Genomic DNA, 19,629 nt, shown 5'->3' on the forward strand with positions numbered 1-19,629 from the left:
TATTATTTTATTATTTTATTTTATTTTGATTATGCGGTGTCACGTGTGCGAGGAAACATAACTTTTGTCTATTATTATATGGAAGGATGAACTTAATGGGCTATTCCAGAAAATAAATGCACACCCCCTACAGAGGAGTAACTTTGCATTAAAAGAAATGTCTAGATTTTCAAGTTTGTTTTTTGAAAACGACTGAAATGCAATTAAATGAATGAAAAATCACGAAATTATCAAAATGAGCCTCTCAAATTGAGGATTATTGATTTTCATATATTTTTCAGTTTGATTTTTTTTTGCTTTTAGACACATTAAAAGTATAGACAACAATCATGACTGGACAAAAAGTTCGGAAATCAGAACTCCTCTATCATGTCTACAGGGGGTGTCCATCTATTTTCTGGAATAGCCCAATATGATGGATGAATGAAGAACTATAATATTGTGCCAGAGGCAAGGAATTCGTAGCCATCGTTTATTGTATGCATTATGTATATTGTCCATTTCAAGTTCATTGATTAACCATGTTAACACCAAACTATGCAGTATTTCAATAATACTTTGTTGCCAGAAAGATAAATTAATGAAGTTTCGTGTATTTTGGGTGACGGTTGATGTCAAATATACCCTCTTGCCATTTCCAAAAAACTATATCTGAATCGGATTTGATAACAGTCTCACTAAACGCGAGTGAATTCCATTTGTTTCTAACTGTTCAACAACTTGAGAAGACAACACATAAGTATTTTGGTAGCAACCAATGCGAGGTCGAACTCGATTGCAAGGAAGCTTATTCCAAATTTGTGACAAAGGTAAGTTTTTTGTTTCAATAATTCGAGGTAAATTTATGAGAGGTGAATAAGAGGGAGCGCAAAGGAGAGTGTGGCACAGTGGTTTGAGTATATACTTGCCTTTGGTGAATACGGGTTCGATTCCCCGCAGTGGCGACTTGCTGGGTCAGACTTGTAATTGAGTCACCAGTCTCAAGTCGCATCCAAGCATTATTTCAAACTACCGTGCCAAGTTGAGTCGAGCCACGCATGCATGCAGTGTACAGTAAATTAAAGCGGCCCCTGAGTAAAATCACACCATGATGCAGTTTTGTCTACAGTAGAATTCACCACGACCTTTACAGGACTTAAACCCCATTAAAAGCTATTAAACCAAGATAACACTCATTGAAAACAGCTCAACTATGTTAAATCAGATCTTCTCTGGTTAAAGCCACACTACACATGTTTCTGTTTTACCTGTGCGATATTGCAATGAGCTGGTATTATAGTTTCAGTTGGGTGAACGATTATAAAGCAAAGGCAAGGTAACAATACTGTGTGGGCCTTTGTTTCCGAAATGAGACAATAGTCTGCATATTGTTAACCAGCATTCTTGAAAATGAGAAACATAATGGTGTAGACTTAACACGGTTTGGAAATAATTTCTTCATTTTTTTTTTGGTGTTATCTGTCGTTTACATATCCTTCCTAAAACACCAAAGTGCGAATATTTCCAAACACCTAAATTTAATAGCTAAAAATTTAGGACATGTTACAAAACTATATTTTCTAGAATTTCAGAGAGTACTTTAAATATTGGCCGGTTATTTTAACTAGGCAATGCCCATATAATATAACATACACTGTTTGTAGAGGTCACGCGTCAATGGTTAGAGTGCTGTGTATTATGTATAGGAAAATGAACAGTAACTGCAGTATGCCGTTATTGCATATTAAGGTGTCACTAAGAATTATATATGTGTAACATGTGTAACGAGCATGTTGAAAGTGTCTGTAATATAGCCATCAGATATTTTTAAATGCAAGTTATAAATATAATGTGCTACAGAAGTGGTCTTTGTATATTTAAAACTAATTAAAAAAGAGCATTTACATTAGACCACATTTAGCCTGCGAAAATCAGGGCCGGATTTTATTTACCATTGGGCCAGGGCCCCCAAAATTGCCCTATGCATCTTCCTTTTTAGCCCCAAAACATCATGTTTTGGGCCAAAATAGCGTAAAATTGCACAATTTTGCGCGCATTGACCCATTATATAGCAAAATCCACCACCATTTTGGGCTGATATTGTCTGAAATTGACATTTTTTTCGCGCGCAAATATCCCAGTAAAATCTATGTTCGTCTCCCTCTAAATTGAATGCCAATTAAGTGCACAATGCCTTCCTCATGTTGAGTTAAGGGCCTCCAAATTTTGGCCTGGCCCAGGGCCCCCCAAAAGGTAAATCCGGCCCTGACAAAAATTGTAGCATTGTCCTTATATAAAATTATTTTTAATATCATACTGACTCGGTATGACTATGCGTCTTGATACCCACAGATACTAATCCAACATGTCTTGGTGGGATATAGATCCGTTTTGGCCTCTTCTTATCATATCACAACTGAGTGGTCTCAGTGTTGTCATTATCATTACGTACTGGATTGTGGAATATTTACCCGGTCCATTTTCGTGGGGGCACCAAATAGGAATAATCTCCTACCACCCCTTCTTCTTCACTCTTGGTATGGTATTTCTGTTTGGGGAAGGTGAGTTCAAATTATTCTTGTTATTATTATCAAGTAAACTTACTTTTGTTTAAGGCCAGATGACATGCACCTTCGGTATTTTAGCCATATCTAACCTTTTTTTTTTGTGGGGGGTCCAAAAGTTAAATTGTTTGGGAGATCGGGTGCACCGCAGTGCTTTGCAGAAGTCATTACGGAAGCTTCAGTAGCCATTCAAAAGATGACACCTCCAGCAAAATTCTCAGTTTTTCTATTCTTATACTAGTTACTGTCACTGCATGGATCCATTCGAAATCTACCACAACTATAAAACAGTAATCATCATGATCATAAAGCATTAAAAATATACCCACAGGACATGTGATGAATATTTCTATTCATATCTTGCCTATACGTGAAACTCATGTGTTTTGCAAATTTGGGGTACAATTCTGATTTCTAAATCTCAATGTGGTTTCTTCGGTATAACTGTCCGGTTGCAATGAACCAACAAAAATGAAACTTGGAACGTTATTATGGTTATTGAATTTGAATGGTTTGCTTTTAGCGTGGTCGCAGAGTTTTTGTGTAATGTGGAAGGGACGCGCCATTAGATTTCTACGGTTGCTGAAAGTTAAGGTCATCGCCAAAAAACAAAAACAAAAACAAAATAAACACAAAATCACCGCCGAAGGCGCGAAAATTCCATTTTTACACTTAGTATTTGTCGGGGTTATTTTTTAATCGCATTATTGTATACAAAAGTTAGTGGGTCCAGTTGTTGTTGTTGTTGTTGTTGTTGTTGTTGTTCAGTTGTAGTAGGTTTTTTTGTTTGCTTATGTAGTGGGAAATTTGTTTTTGAAGACTCTTCCAACCCCCCTGAGAATCTAAAGGTGCGTCCCTAAACAGGTTGACATAGAAACAGTCACAGTATGACTAATGAAGCAAAAATAATATTATTGATTTAGTTACATATGATAAGTATAACGCCACATAAAGTACCGGTCCCGACTCCATGCTCATGGTTTATTAAGCAGAATTATTCAAAAGAATTGAAAGGAAATATGAACACATTATGAGAATAATGAAATTGGGTTGACAAATATTTTTGATTATGGTAACTTAAGGGAAGGGGTATGAACGTTTGGACAGTATTTATTGTGGGACATTAGAGCACATCAGACATATCGAATTGCATTCTGAATACGGAGAATGTCCTTCTGAAATCAAATAATTTTGATTTTTTTGAAATTCGCAATGTAATACACATTTTATGGCAAATCATTAAAAATTGATATTTTTGATATTTAACAGTACTTGATGTAAACTTTATAAATCTGATGATTTATACTTAAAGTGTATGTAGGTGGGATGAAAAGCCGACGATCAATTGAAAATTTTGACCTTTCGTATTGAAGATATGGATTTTTTCCCAAAACACCAACAAAAATAGGTCTTTTTGGGAAAAAAATCCATATCTTCAATATAAAAGGTCAAAATTTTCAATTGATCGTCGGCTTTCTTCCCAGCTACATACACTTTAAGAATATATCATTAGATTTATAACATTTATTTCGAGGACTGTTATATATCAAAAATTTGAAAAATATCAAATTTTAATAATTTGTCATAAAATTTGTATTATATCGTAAATTTCAAAAAATGAAAATTATTTGATATCAGAAAGACATGCTTCGTATTCAGAATGCAATTCGATACGTCTGAGGTGCTCTTATGTCCCACAAAAAATACTGTCGAAACGCCATAAACGCTCATTCTAGATCCCTTAACGCGAATGGAATGATTTTCTCAGTTTAGCCATTTAATTTTAAAAAAAGCAATGTACTTCTTAAAATTAATACATTGATCAGACAGGAAATGAATCAAGTAAGCCAATAATTGCATTTATATTTCATAGGACTTAAAAGTTTTGGGCGCTCACCCCTCCCTAAAAATATGCACATTGGCCATATGGGCCGGAAAAGACACCAGTAGTAAATACGTCTTTAGGGACACTAGCGGGACACCCGCGCTTCGCGCGGGTCCCCGCTAGGTGAGTAAATGGAAGCGTTCACTTAAACAGGAGTAATTACTGTACAGGTAGACTCATTGAAAATTCCTCATTCCTTCCGAATCATCTTGGTAATCTAGTAACCCCATCCCGTACCCTAAACCACAACCCCGTACCAGTAGGACCTATAATCCATCCAAAGTAGGCCTACCATTTTGTGTCCTTCTTTTTCTTTTTTCCTACCGTACCCTTACGATATTTGTCTTCGTAGGCCTAATCCCGTTATCCCATTATCCCGTATCACCATAACCCCGTGCGCAAGTTGGCTATGCGCACGCCGCAGCCGTGCGTGCAAGTCAAGCGGCGCGCGTCCTGTACGCCGACGCGCTAACGGCGCGATTTATGCTAGACATGTGGACGCGTTGGTTGGCATTGGCCGTAAACAATTTGCCCGAAAAACTCACTTTTTTACTTATTTTGAGGCCAATACTTGACCGTTTTCAACCAAATAAACTTTAAACACATTGTCGTCTATTCCTCGATTTCCCGTGTGAATTTGGCGACATTTGGATAGAAACTGACGGAGCCTTTATAGGCATACATAGATACATACATAGATAGATAGATACCCAGCAAACACAAAAACGTTTTTAAAACGTTTTAAATAAGTTATATTAAAATGTCGGGTTATATAAAGGTCATGAAAACGTTTTAAAACGTTTTGTATGAAAACACACTACAACAATATTTCTAAAATGTTTTCAAAAATGTTATTGTTAACTATTTTTGCAAACATTTTTTGCCAAATATTTTGTCAACACTTAAATAACATTATGTTAAAATGTTTGCCACCAGCAAACACAGAAATGTTCTTAAAATGTTTTCTTCAAAACGTTTTAATAACATTTAAATGTCGGGTTATATAAAGGTCATAAAAACGTATTTAAAACGTTTTTGCAAATATTTTGGGCAAACATTTTTTGCAAAATATTTTTTCAACCCAAAAATAACATTAGAATGTTTTGTATCAGGTTTTCAAAAATGTTTTTGGAATGTTATTCAAATGTTTTTATACCCTTTATATAACCCGACATTTAAACGTTTTCTGTAAAACATTTTGTGTTTGCTGGGCAGTAGATTCTCAAAAAATGTTTTTCAATGTTATGAAAACGTTTTATACCCTTAATATACCCTTTATATAACCCGACATTTAAACGTTTTCTGACAACATTTTATAACCTTTTGCGAATGATGTCGAAAACGTTTTGTGTTTGCTGGGTAGATACATACAACATTTCCCTATTTATAGTAAGATAATGTATCGATTAATTTCTCATGAATAATTAATGATGTTTTTAGCGACGTTATGTTTTCGATTAATTTACGAGGACGTTCGAAATTTACGGACCTCTTTTATATGGATCTCTCTATTATCCGGACATGTGATCTTCATAGAAAAGAATGTTTTAATGCCCTGAGAGCATGATTTTATGCACTAAAGCATTTAGAAGGCCATAACTATGTGGCATCAAGCACTCAAATACCATCTTTCAGTGTTACTACCCCATTTTGAGTAAAACTTTTGCTGTCTCAATGTTAGCACTTAGGACATTCAATACAGAATTCACTTATCCGTGCAATGCTTAGTCCCATAACCATGATCATGGGACGGATAAGAGCACTGAAAGTTAAACTGGAGTCTAGGTGACTCTAAAAGTAGAGTGCAGCCACTCTGCGACTCTATGTCTAAACTGACTCCATATTGGGAGTCATTTGACTCCCTTGAAGAGTCATACATTTCTTGACTCCCCTGAAGAGTCACTGTTGATGACTATACACAGGAGTCATTTGACTCCCAATATAGAGTCATTTTAGACATAGAGTCGCGGAGTGGCTAGACTCTGCTCCTAGAGTAACCCAGACTCCATTAATAGATCACCCTGACTCCATTAGAGGGTCACTCCGCGCTGTCCGAAAAAAATAATGATACACATAGATGTACATCAATATAAATATTTAAAGTATAGACCTACCGGAATAGGAGACTTTACTCTGAGTTTCACGCCATTGGCAATTGTCAGACGACACGATGGAGAAAAATTGGCTTGACCATCATCCCCTTGGAATGAGAGAATATACATTCCATGGTGTCAAGAGACAAGCAATTACAGAGTCTGACTCCCTTGAAGAGTCATAAATTTCTTGACTCCGTCGACGACTCTGAATGTAGAGTCAATTGACCCCACAGGTAGGGTCAACTGACTCTCCTGTGATAATCAGGTGACTCCTTTGGAGAGTCAGTGCTAGTTTACTCCACTTATAGAGTCACTTGACTCCATTCTGGCTATCAGTGAGAGGTAGGACTGTAATATCCTGGCCCGCTGCCCCCTGAGTCCCCTGTACTCCCTCACTCGTTAGATTGGGTGCAGCTCTTTGACTAATTGCAAATATAGTTGAATCAAAGATTCCAAAGATTATTTTGATATGCAGCATGTAGCACTTTAACTCGCCAATCTTTATCATGATCCTTTTGGACAACGATGAAGTTTTTTCCGGTTTTTTTTGTAGTTGTAGAGTAGATTTTCTCGCTTCTGGGAGCTTCTGGGTAATTATGTAAATGGCTCAATCACTAATAACCTTATAGTGTGATGTCTGGCGTTAAGTATATTCGCTCGAGAATATGATTTGAATTTATATAATATATATAATTATATTTATATAATTTATATAAATTTAACCTTTTTGTTGAAATCTATTTATTTCTCTCCAGCAATGTTACTGTTTCCCGTGCCGAAACGTCTGAATTTGAAATCTCACTTCTGGCGTAAAGTTATGCACGGATGCACACAGTCTATCGCTGTAATATTCAGTATCGTTGGTTTAAAAGCGATATTTGTGGCCCATACAAATGCCGGAGAACCCGACTTCTATTCCATGCACAGCTGGCTGGGAATGCTGTCAGCGATGATGTTTTTCTTACAGGTAATTCAATCTTTTGGGTTTAATTTTTAGTGTCCTTCTCACCAGGGAAAGTTGAATTATGGGAAGGGCGAACGTAATTACGTCACGGTTCTAGAATAATGTATCCTATAATTGAAGACAGCGATAAAAGGACTAGTTTGCGTCTGACGTCACTGTCAATCAAATTCCCTACGATCCTTGATTGGTTAATAGCGCGTAAAAGGAAGATCGATTTATCTGGTGCCGATCGGAGAAAAGGAATAGCAGAAAATGGCGAAAATTACGTACTTTTACAAGGCAAAAACTTGCTTTCCTAGGCATTGTTGACATAAGACTAGTGCCTTCGGGAAAGAAAGTTTCCTACTATATATAAAGACCTAACTTTTGAGATGGTTTTTATGTTTGAAGGTGCAAAATTAACAATAAGGCGCCCGATTTTACTGCCGCGTTCAGCAACTCATATCATCACGACACTTGTAAACAAATCGTGCTCGAGTTTGATTAACAGATGACGTCAGCAGACGCAAACTAGTCTTTTTTATATCTCTGTCTTCCATTATACAAAACATGTTTCTCAACAGTCAAAGTCCCCGTGCATTGTATGCTGTGAAATCGTGCCGTGTCTAAAAATCACGCCAGCGTTGCGAGCCTTCGCGCGTATACGCGATTTAGCTTTGCGTGTCTTCACGTTTACGCGAAATACCGTAAAAATACGCGGTACGTGCGTAGCAGTTTTGCCTGTCGCATTTCGTGGAACAATCGGCTTTCCGATTGTATCAGAAGAAGGATACTATTTTTCTCATTTATCTGTGAAATTTTAGGGCTGAAATATGTTTAGTTTGAATGTCACGAATGAAAAGGTGCACCTTTTTGGTCGACGAATAATTAATACACAGTATTCCTATGGGTCTAGAAAATTGGCACATTTTTAGCTCTCATATCAAAACGAATTGAAATTACGGACATGAAACTTCAGATGGGAATTGGTGGTAAAGGTCATTCAATCAAGCTGAAAACCTTATATTGGTAAATCGGGCCATTTCCCTTTAAATGGGCCCTGTAATATGTTGAGCATACAATAATTCTGTAGTAAATTGACGGGGATTGTTGCGGTATTACATGCCTGATAGAATTAGACCGTCTGACTAGCGTTTTTTTACTTCCCTTCCCCTCCTTTTCTCTCTGATACTGATTTAGGGGTTCATTCATATATTTTCATGACTAAACGATTGTTTATGCCCTAAAGCTTTAGCCTCGGGCATAAACAATCGTTTAGTCATGAAAATATATGAATGAACCCCGTTCATACAATACATACGTAACATTCTGCGTGCTATTATTTTCCTCCACAACTAAAAAATATCGTCATTTTAAACTAAAAACTACCAATTTCTTAATCCTTTTGAAAAGTTTTTCCATTGCTAATTGTAAGAAAACGTTTACTTGCTCAGTCCACCGTGTTTGGACGCGCGCGAACATCGCGTACATCATTCGCGCTTTGCGTAAATAGCTCGCTAACATACGCGCGTATATCCTACTCGCGAGCGTTCATCGGTTCTGACGCGGCTTGTTTACGACCAGAAAGCAGGGCATAAACGTTGTTTATGCTCGCCTATCGACCAATCACATATGCTGTTATATAACGCGTATGTATGAACAGCGTTTCAGACATCATCCCTAATTTGTGACGGAATGCGGTGCCGTTAACGCGGCTGTGTACTCTAGCCATTGTTTCTTTCTCAAAATTGAGTTGTTTTGATATGTTTGTACCTTGTTATGTTTTTTATAAATACAAGGAATGAAAATCCAGATTTGTAAACTCCAACTGCAATATTTTAAGGATTTTATTTCACTATTCCACTCGTGTTTGAAATTGACAAGGAAAGAAAATCTTTGTTGTACGAGCAAGGTACACGCGCGCAACAACTCATCGCGTTGCGTATCGCGCAATTTGTGAACGCACAAATACGCGACGCATACGCGACGCTTATCTGCGTGCGCGGCGCAACTTATGGAAACACCACGGAAGCACTGATTTCACAAAAACCTAGTGGTCAAATGGCTCCGTTTTAGCTGATAAAATGTGGGTTTTTCAAGTTCTTTCCCCCGATTTAAATATCAAGTTATGAATGGATTTCGCTCAAACTTCACAAGGGGCTGTGGATTTACCCAAATGTTCACGTAATATAAGTTACAAAAACGAAAACTGTCGCATTCTCCTGTGAGATTCGATGAAAGTGCAAAATGTGACCACTTTAAACTTCAACGGCCATTATTTCAATGTTCATTTTCTCGGTAAAATGACGATTTAGGTACACGATAACTCAATAAATACAGCATCTATAGGTAAGCAAATATGATCATCGTAAAAAGCATGATCGACTCAAGAAACTGTTTTCTCATTTTTTTATATTTTGGTCTATTTCCGATTTTAGGCATCATTTTGTGCAAATAGGCGTTTTTGAATTTTAAAAGTTCATTTTGATGCCTTATATGGTCAATATCTCAAAAATAAGGCCAATATCAAAAAAATAAAAAACCGTTTTTGGAATGGAGCCTCAAGATTGAGCTAAAACAAAATAAAATATTTTGGAAAGAGTGTTTTTTGTTATGATGTACCTAACAAATATTGCCAAAAACTCACTTTTTGTGATTTTCTTCAAAATTGTTGTTTTACCCCAAATCTGTATTTATATTAAGATTTATTGATGTCTTGCCTTCATAAAAATGTATACTTTTATATGTTTTGCGCGAATAATTACAAAGTTATTGCACTTTTACTACATGCATGTCTGAGAGTACACAGCCACCTTAAGTACCAGTATACTTCGACTATTTTTATAAATAATTATTTATAAATACGCACGTGACCACCTCCGAGGTGACATAACAGCATGTAGATAGTAAGGGAAAGCGTTGAATCGGGGTGCTTAGAAGGAGGTCCCTAACCCTAACCCTAACCATGACATCCTCTAACCTTAACCCTAACCCTAACCCTAATTAAAACCCTAACCCTAACCTCCTTCTAAATACCCCGATCCAGCGTTTACCGTAAGCCTTGAAGTGAATGTGCAGCAAAATGTTCTATTTAGTTCAACTCGTGATCATACGTTGTATTAACGTTTCCGCCCATGTTTCGCCGATATATATTTTTCCGTCGGCAAATTCTTTCAAAATTGTTGATTTTGATCTTGATTTTGATAATAAAGGTAGTCATTGTGACGTCAATGCCGCCATCTTGTGGGTACGGAGTGCCTTGTTGCTAAGATGATCGCGTTGACGCTTGACTGAAGAGGTGCGTCACGCGCTGCGATTTCCGCGTAATCGGGGGCGTAATGTCTAACGCATGACATGCAGAACGGCAGTACCCAAAAGATGACGGTTCCCGCGGAAAAGGTTGACGGCCTCTATTATTACAAATTCGGAATCCCCATGTGTAATAATTTTGCTTTTCAATTCATACTTACATTTTATGACATTTATCTAAAGAGTTCCTATCCTTTTCTGTATAGTGGCCAATGATGATTTGTTCACGCTTGCTGGTCTTGGTATGTCGTGCCCATGGGCCACGTGCGTATTTATAAATACGTATTTATAAATATAGTCGAAGGTAGCTGAATACTATTAACATATCGTTTATTTCCATTTTCAGCAAGGAGTCGCGATGTTTTTTTACGTTCTCACCCGGTTCTTTGGTCTCGCAAAGTTCTTTGGTCCTAGGTTCATGATTCGTTTTACATCTATGCACACTTTCTTTGGATATGTTCTATTTGCTCTGGCAATCGCTTCATGTGTGTCTGGAATGGACAAATGGGTTTTAATATTACGGTAAGTTAAAATAACTTAAAATAATAAGAGACGAGAAGTGACGAGACGAGACGAGACGAGAAGAGAAGAGAAGAGAAGACAAGACAAGTGAACTGAAAATAAGAGAAGAGTCGAGAATCTACGAGACGAGACGAGACGAGATGAGACGAGAAGAGAAGAGAAGACAAGACAAGACAAGACAAGTGAACTGAAAATAAGAGAAGAGTCGAGAATCTACGAGACGAGAAGAGACGAGACGAGACGAGACGAGAAGAGAAGAGAAGAGAAGAGAAGAGAAGAGAAGAGAAGAGAAGAGAAGAGAAGAGAAGAGAAGAGAAGACAAGACAAGACAAGTGAACTGAAAATAAGAGAAGAGTCGAGAATCTACGAGACGAGAAGAGACGAGACGAGACGAGAAGAAGAGAAGAGAAGAGAAGAGAAGAGAAGAGGGGACATGATGCAGTCATGGTCCATGGCAAAGGCGATTCGACCTTTGTGGCATTAAACCCAGTTAACAGGAAATTAATCCAGTAAATCGATTCAGTAAAGCAAATAAGCTCATGCATTCGATCACTAACGGCAACAAGCTTCGGTCGATTACCCCAGCTGCAGCGTGTGTAAACTCTAATTTGCATAGAGGCTGTACGTGAAATTATTGATTGGCTCCAAACAAAGGATTTGAACCGGTGCACGTAATCATGGCGCAGTGCAGTCCATTCAATCAAATGTTGTCATCAACCTATTTGATCGCAGTGCATTGTTATGTGTGTGAGACGAACTGTCGCGGTTGATTGCAATCAAACAAACGATGTCTTATGTATTACTTTGTTCCGTGATGAAAATCGTGATGTTTTTTTTAGTCACTCTCGAAAAGTGGATTTCTTTTGTAGGCCTATTACTTTGTTTTGTGATGAAAATCGTGATGTTTTATTTCATCACGCTTTAAAACAAACGATTTCTCATGTATTACTTTGTTTCGTGATGACAATTTTGATGTTTTATTTCATCACTCACGAAAAATTGATTTCTTATGTATTACTTTGTTTCGGGATGAAAATCGTGATGTTTTATTTCATCATCACGCTCTAAAACAAACGATTTCTTATGCATTATATTTGTTTTGTGATGAAAATCGTGATGTTTTATTTCATCACGCTCTAAACAATAATTATAGTTACATGCATTTCAAGAAAAAATCTTATTAAAACGGTAGGCCCTATGTTGTTTAGAAAAATGTAGAAAGTGATGATGATGATGATGTCGATGATGATGATGATGATGATGATGATGATGATGATGATGATGATGATGATGATGATGATGTCTCCAAAAGTGTCCCGGTTTGTTTTTCTTGCCCTAAATCGTGCGTATCTATTAATAAGGCACTTCAATAATCAATAATCAGTCCCGTGACGGCCTCCACTAACTAGCTACTAACTTGGGTTTATGGGCGCTGATATTTCATGTTCACTGTCACTTATTTATCAGAAAAGTGCGACCATTTGTCAATCACCTACAGTACCCAATTTCGGCATACTATATAAGAAACTCATCATGATGATTGCCAGAGAATAGTTAAAATGTAGCTTGTACCGTTTTTTTGTGGCATCCTTCAGAAGTGAGCGGTCCGATACCAATATTTTCGGTCAAATCTCCATTCAATTAACACGGGGAGTTGGCCAGCTATGCCTTGCCCTCACTCATATTTTACAAAAGTGCGACTATTTCTGAACATCTAACCTAGCTGTAATTTTAGGTCATGTTAGAGAAATATATTTGCTAGAAGTTTGGAGAATAGCTAACATATTGGCTGGTTATTTTTCACACAGTGATGTTAACTAGGCAAGTGCCCATTCTTCCAACGTAGATCATTTGTAGGGGTCACGCGTCAATGGTGAGAGCACTGTGTATTGTGTATAGGAAAACGGACAGTAACTGCAGTATGAAGGGAAGGAAAGGGAATTAATTTTTTATTCATTCATTTACGTCGAAAAGTTTTACGAAATATTTCTGGTTGCAGCAAAGATGATTACAAATTGAGACCCACTCCGGTCCTGTTAGGATGCTTCTACGTATTAGTTACTGATGATTTTATTTGGGATAGTTGTTGCTTATCTTGCCAGCAGACCTGCCACATCAACTTCAATGAGGAAGAAGCCGTCTTCAAACGGTGACGTCGGTGAGGTAGAAAAGGGAACTAAACATGAATCGAATCGAGATCTTACATCGACGACAAATGTCAATGACGATACCAGCGTATAAGCACGTGTCATCCAGAACTAAAGTTGTTCCTCTATATCCCATGATGCATAATTAATCTCCGTATACTAAGTTTGAACTACTTCTATTTCCAGAAAAATATAGTACTCAATTTTAAGGATTAAAAAACATCTTATCCTGTTTTGCCAAATAAATCGTTTTAGAATGTCTTGTAATAGCAATTAAGAAAAAGAATAGTTTACACTACCTTGGACATTTAATTTGTTACCTAGGAACCACAGCAAAATAGGGGAAAACTAATAGGACTGATTGGGTATTGACTTGTTTCACTGTGTTACCTAGTTAACAAGGCATCTCAGGTGTTGCAAACTATTGCTTTTTGTAATAACAAGTTGAGCATTTTGAGACCATTTTCATCAAAATCGGAGGATATTTTCTGTTTTGACCCACGTGGAGCCCAAATGTTGACCGTTTTTACTCCTGTATAAACCTTGACCTTGGAATTATGGCATTCCACAAATGGCTAACGTTGGCCAACGTAATTTTCCTTATAAGTGACTCGCTAGAAAAGTATATGCCAATTTTGTTGCTTGTATCACCTTGGGCTCATTGTACTTCCTAATCTGCAGTACTACTAGGGAAGCTTAATATGCCTAATTCTTGAGTTAGGGATTTAAAGCCATTAAACGACAAAATGCATTCGAAGATGTGTTCTTCGCAAGGAAAAAGCAGGTTAATTATAGATTTGATTAATATTTGATTTAGGATAATATTACAACTTTTATGTAAACCAAGAAGCTCCAAGAGTCGCAGGAAAATCCTGTCCAAACATGACTTAGCGGCCCTAACAAAAAGGCTTCACCAGGCATTTGGCGACAATTAATAATGACGTATTTAATTCGATAATATTTAAAAATATTATCGAATTAAAGGGGTACTACACCCATGCCCAATTTTGTGCCTATTTTTGCATTTTTCTCAAATATTGGTGACAAGTAAGATATGTATATTATAGGTTAAAGACCACTAATAGGCCTGGGCGATACATTGAAATACGACGAGGAACTATTTTGTTTTCATGGCATTCGAAAAGACTGCATTAAAATCGCTGAAATTGATCAAGTTATATAGCCAACAAAGTACTTTTTAGAGTTTGATGCTTCAAAATGGTACATTTTCTCTCATTATATGACATTTTTGTTGTAATAGTACCAAAATTCATACGCACGGTTTCGGTTTTTAGTAAACATTCGCCCTATCATATTGTAACTATCTGCTTCGAGGGCGCACTGTCATTTTAAGGTGTTTACGGTTCAGTGCGTTAAAACAAGAAAAGTCTCAGGTCAACCTATGTTGAATTTTTGATCATTTGGCATCTAAATCATATAGTTTCACCTGATATTAGTGGCATTGAACTGTGAGAGTTCTGAATATGAGAACATTCCACCCGAAATTAGGCATTTTCCCATTGAAACCCGTGTAATACATAATTAGTGGTCTTTAACCTATAGAAACACTGAATTCTATGGATCTGATATTCGTCATGGAGACTTTTCTAGCTATTTTTTGCTTACATTTCTCAATATTTAACTGTATTTGCCCTGGCAAGAAAACGTGCATCTTCTTCGACTACTAAGGTATGTTTTTAGAACCCGTTGAGGTAGTAACGGGTTGAGGGGGGGGGGGACTTGTGGCATTAGTATTGGGTTTACGGCTGGTTTCTGTTATTTCAGGGCTTCTAAATTCAACAACCTTCGCTTGCCTGCGTATACATATACACCTATCCGACTTCGCCATTACTGCGGTGTCCCCGATGTAAAACTGCGGTGTCCTGAGGTCGGGGTTCCATCCATTATTTATTTTGTGCTATATAGTATTGTACCTGGGAATTGTACACAACAGTGATATTCAATACACAATCATGAGTATTGAATTACGAATTAAATCTCCCGCTCTGGTACATCTGTGTTGCCGTCAATAGAGGGCCAAATACAGTAAACGCTTCTCGGATCGGTGTATAGAAAGCTTAATGATGATGAAAAATCAATGTTGATGATCATATAGATATGCCACTTTGTTAATAAGAACCACATGCACATTTTGTTGGTGATTTCCTTGCCCTAAATATCGTACATAGGCCTATACGTGTAAATACAGTATAGGCCTAGGCTAGGCATTTTGCTTAAGCTTTAAGGCGCATGCAAGGCCTATAGTCGCGTGTAAAATAAAACCTAGTCTTTGTGTACACGTTGTCTATGGGCCTCTACAGCATCATGTATGGCCTCACTCTATCCTAACTCAAGCCGAAACCCTAACTTGATCTATAACTCTATTTAAACCCATATCTAATCCTCGGACCTAGCCGTATCTCTATCCCTATCCACGAGCCTAGCCCTATAAAACACCCTATTCCTAATGCGAACCTGACCCTAATCAACAATTCTAACACTAATTAGCAAGCCTAAATCGGAACACTAACCCTAAATCAATCTTAATCTGATCTGATCGTGCTAGGACATGCTGCAGATACGAATCTCCAGATATAGTCCTAGGTTGAAGCAAAAACAGCGAAACAGTCATCATACAGGGTGTCCGAAAACCATTGATATTTTACTCTTCATGCTGTTTTCCAGAAATTTTCTTGTTAAAACATGTATTGCAAATGTCAATGTTTACATTCATGGCATTTTACCCGAGATTGGAGCACGTTTGTGCTTATATAGGTTAAAGACCACTAATAGGCCTGGGCGATACATTGAAATACGACGAGGAACTATTTTGTTTTCATGGCATTCGAAAAGACTGCATTAAAATCGCTGAAATTGATCAAGTTATATAGCCAACAAAGTACTTTTTAGAGTTTGATGCTTCAAAATGGTACATTTTCTCTCATTATATGACATTTTTGTTGTAATAGTACCAAAATTCATACGCACGGTTTCGGTTTTTAGTAAACATTCGCCCTATCATATTGTAACTATCTGCTTCGAGGGCGCACTGTCATTTTAAGGTGTTTACGGTTCAGTGCGTTAAAACAAGAAAAGTCTCAGGTCAACCTATGTTGAATTTTTGATCATTTGGCATCTAAATCATATAGTTTCACCTGATATAGTGGCATTGAACTGTGAGAGTTCTGAATATGAGAAAATTCCACCCGAAATTAGGCATTTTCCCATTGAAACCCGTGTAATACATAATTAGTGGTCTTTAACCTATAGGGGCAAGGCAATTTTAGGGCACTGGCAATTTTATTTCAGCACAGACAACAGCTGTGGAGTTAGTCAAAAATGAGGGAAAACCAATATTTGATCAATAAATCAATAACTACTTGCCTTGAGTTGCTGAATTTTATATGCACATATTATAGTCTTGCATATTTCATTTTATTAATTAAAAAATAATTAAGCAATTTTGAAACTTAAAACCTGGTTTAAAATGTGTGTTTTTATATGGCCTTCCATAATTCGTCAAAATCTCATTTTGGCCAAAAATGTCACTTACGATAGTGTAGCACTCTGCCGACGAAATACATTTTCTTGTAATTTCATGAGATTTTCTATTTTCATTGAATTATTTCAGTATGTTGTACTGAAAAATGTATTGTGATAATGTACTTGTACCTTGTTAATTCTTGTTTTGTAAGGTATTGAACAAATAATAAACAAAACTAAAACTTGATTTGTTTGTGAGTGATTTCCCTGCAGTGTTTCAGACAGATTTTCGGGGAAAAACTAGAGAGAACTTGAAGTGTGAATTGTCTTCGTACTAACTATTATTGTTTTAACAAACAAACATTAATTGATCATTGCATTTGTGGCTAACATTTATTTTATGACACCCTATCACGGAGGCGAGGCTAAAATAGAATTAGATTTAAAAGGCGACCTCTCTTCTTGTGGTATTGTTAGAATGGGCATGATGCAGTCATGTCTACAGTAGAATTCATTTCGACCTTTGCAGGACTTAAACCCCATTAAAAGCTATTAAACCAAGATAACACTCATTGAAGCAGCTCAACTGATTAAATCAGATCTTCTCTGGTTGTGCACAAGTGTCTGTTTTCAATGTGCGACATCACAATAAAGCTGGTATTATAGCTTCAGTTGGCATGGTTGGGTAACCGATTATAAAGGAAACGAAAGGAAACAATGGTATGTGTACTTTTGTTCACGAAATGAGACAAAGACCTGCTTTTTGTTAACCAGCATTCTTCAAAATGAGCAACATAATGATTGTTGACTTAACACGGTTTGGAAATAATTTCTTCATATTTTTGGTGTTATCTGTCGTTTACATATCCTTCCTAAAACACAAAAGTGCGACCCTCTCCAAACATCTAAATTAGCTAAAAATTAGGGACATGTTACAAAACTATATTTTCTAGAACCTATTTAGAATAGTTAAAATGTAGCTTATACCCTTTTTTAGTGGCATCCTTCAGAAGTGAGCGGTCCGATACTAATATTTTCGGTCAAATCTCCATTCAATTAACACGGGGAGTTGGCTAGCTATGCCTTGCCCTCACTCATATTTTACAAAAGTGCGACTATTTCTGAACATCTAACCTAGCTGTAATTTTAGGTCATGTTAGAGAAATATATTTGCTAGAAGTTTGGAGAATAGCTAAAATATTGGCTGGTTATTTTTCACACAGTGATGTTAACTAGGCATGTGCCCATTCTTCCAACGTACATCATTTGTAGAGTTCACGCGTCAATGGTGAGAGCACTGTGTATTGTGTATAGGAAAACGGACAGTAACTGCAGTATGGGGCATGAACATGGGTAATTCTTGGTAAATGATTCCAGAATAGAGCCACAATAGGCAGTTCTCTCCCTGTTACTACTGCTTTTTGCTATAAAAATCCCCAAAACCATACTTGGCATGTATGAAAAAGCAAAATAAGCCTAGGGGCCACCTGAATTTTTTCCTTGAATCCAAGATGATGGCCAAAATTTGAAAAATCAACTAAAATCCCTAAAATCTCATGTTACAGTCTTTGAATGTTATGGAACTATTTCATTTTACCTTCAATTTATAAACATATCGGTTAACATATGCGCACAAGAGATGTTAAAAATATGATGAAATGACACAGTGAGTCCATATGCCGTTCCTTCTCATCTTCTCTGGGTAATAGTATACAAGTACTAAAACTTTACAGGTGATGTTCATTGAACCATGATGATCAAAATTAATGCAGAGGCCACAAAAAAGTGTACTTGAGTCCAATAATGAAAAACCTGAGGCCCTGGGCTTATTTTACTTCTTTCATCCAAAGTAACATACTCGTACATGCCAAGTATGGTTTTGGTAGGAAAAAAGCAGTTTTTTTTACTGGGATAGACCTGTACTGATTATGATCTATTCCGAAATCATTCACCAAGAATTATCATGCTCACGCCCCCATTCTAACAATCCTTCATACATACCACAAGAAGAGAGGTCGCCTTTTCAATTAAAATCTAATTCTATATTAATTGGCCTCACCTCCGTTCACTTCAAATTACCACGTAAATTTAAACAAAGATCGGCAATAAATTTCAAGTTATTAAATGTTAATATAACCCTAAAGGTCTTGAAAGTCGCAAATAAGTCAATTTGGTAAAAATCTCAATGTTGCAGTTTACTTGAGTAGTGTGTTATATGTGTGGGAAAATGTCTGGTACAGCCCTGCTACAGCCACGCTCTACCCTCCGGGCAAGAATGATGGATACTGCTTTTTTGTGGTTTGCCTTAAATTTCCAGGCTCCCCCTCCGTAATATCCCCGGGATGCTTTAACTTACTCATTGATATATTTTGTGGTGTCAATATTTACTCTTGCTTCTATGCCCTGCGGGGTTCTTCTATATTGAAACTACATAAGTCGCAAGTTTTTACTATGAAAGGAACGTGAGCAAGCAACATAATGGACCATGCATGTCAACAAGAAAGCATGTTCTACGCAAAACGCACATTTTTGGAAGAGACTAATAGTAATAACCCTAAATAAACGATGGCCGGTCGGGTCCGTAAAGCAGGATGTTTAAAATTTAATTTGTTTACTAATGATACTTTAAAATAAAATATAAAGAGCACTGTAGTTTGTTTCGTAGAACTTCGTAAAATCACACGGACACCAAATATCTAAA

The 19,629-nt window shown here is 36.9% G+C and overlaps 1 protein-coding gene across 1 annotated transcript; it reads left to right on the plus strand.

The window, feature by feature from the left end:
* The first annotated feature begins 430 nt into the window (after positions 1–430).
* Positions 431–14,479, plus strand: LOC140166344 (transmembrane ascorbate-dependent reductase CYB561-like). The gene is made up of 5 exons (XM_072189784.1): positions 431–809; positions 2,332–2,540; positions 7,280–7,491; positions 11,123–11,298; positions 13,298–14,479. Exons 2-5 carry the CDS (start codon positions 2,345–2,347, stop codon positions 13,449–13,451), a joined length of 738 nt encoding a protein of 245 aa, XP_072045885.1. The 5' UTR covers positions 431–809; positions 2,332–2,344; the 3' UTR covers positions 13,452–14,479.
* Positions 14,480–19,629: the final 5,150 nt, after the last annotated feature.

The sequence above is a fragment of the Amphiura filiformis genome, chromosome 12, assembly GCF_039555335.1.
Source record: "Amphiura filiformis chromosome 12, Afil_fr2py, whole genome shotgun sequence".
Lineage (NCBI taxonomy): Eukaryota > Metazoa > Echinodermata > Ophiuroidea > Amphilepidida > Amphiuridae > Amphiura > Amphiura filiformis.

What these genes read in the sequence shown, in the direction of transcription:
- LOC140166344 (XM_072189784.1), top strand. Translation starts at nt 2,345, where the DNA reads ATGTCTTGGTGGGATATAGATCCGTTTTGGCCTCTTCTTATCATATCA. An exon ending in GGTATTTCTGTTTGGGGAAG is followed by an intron (nt 2,541 to 7,279) that starts GTGAGTTCAAAT and finishes ATTTCTCTCCAG; the next exon opens with CAATGTTACTGTTTCCCGTG. An exon ending in AAATGGGTTTTAATATTACG is followed by an intron (nt 11,299 to 13,297) that starts GTAAGTTAAAAT and finishes TTCTGGTTGCAG; the next exon opens with CAAAGATGATTACAAATTGA.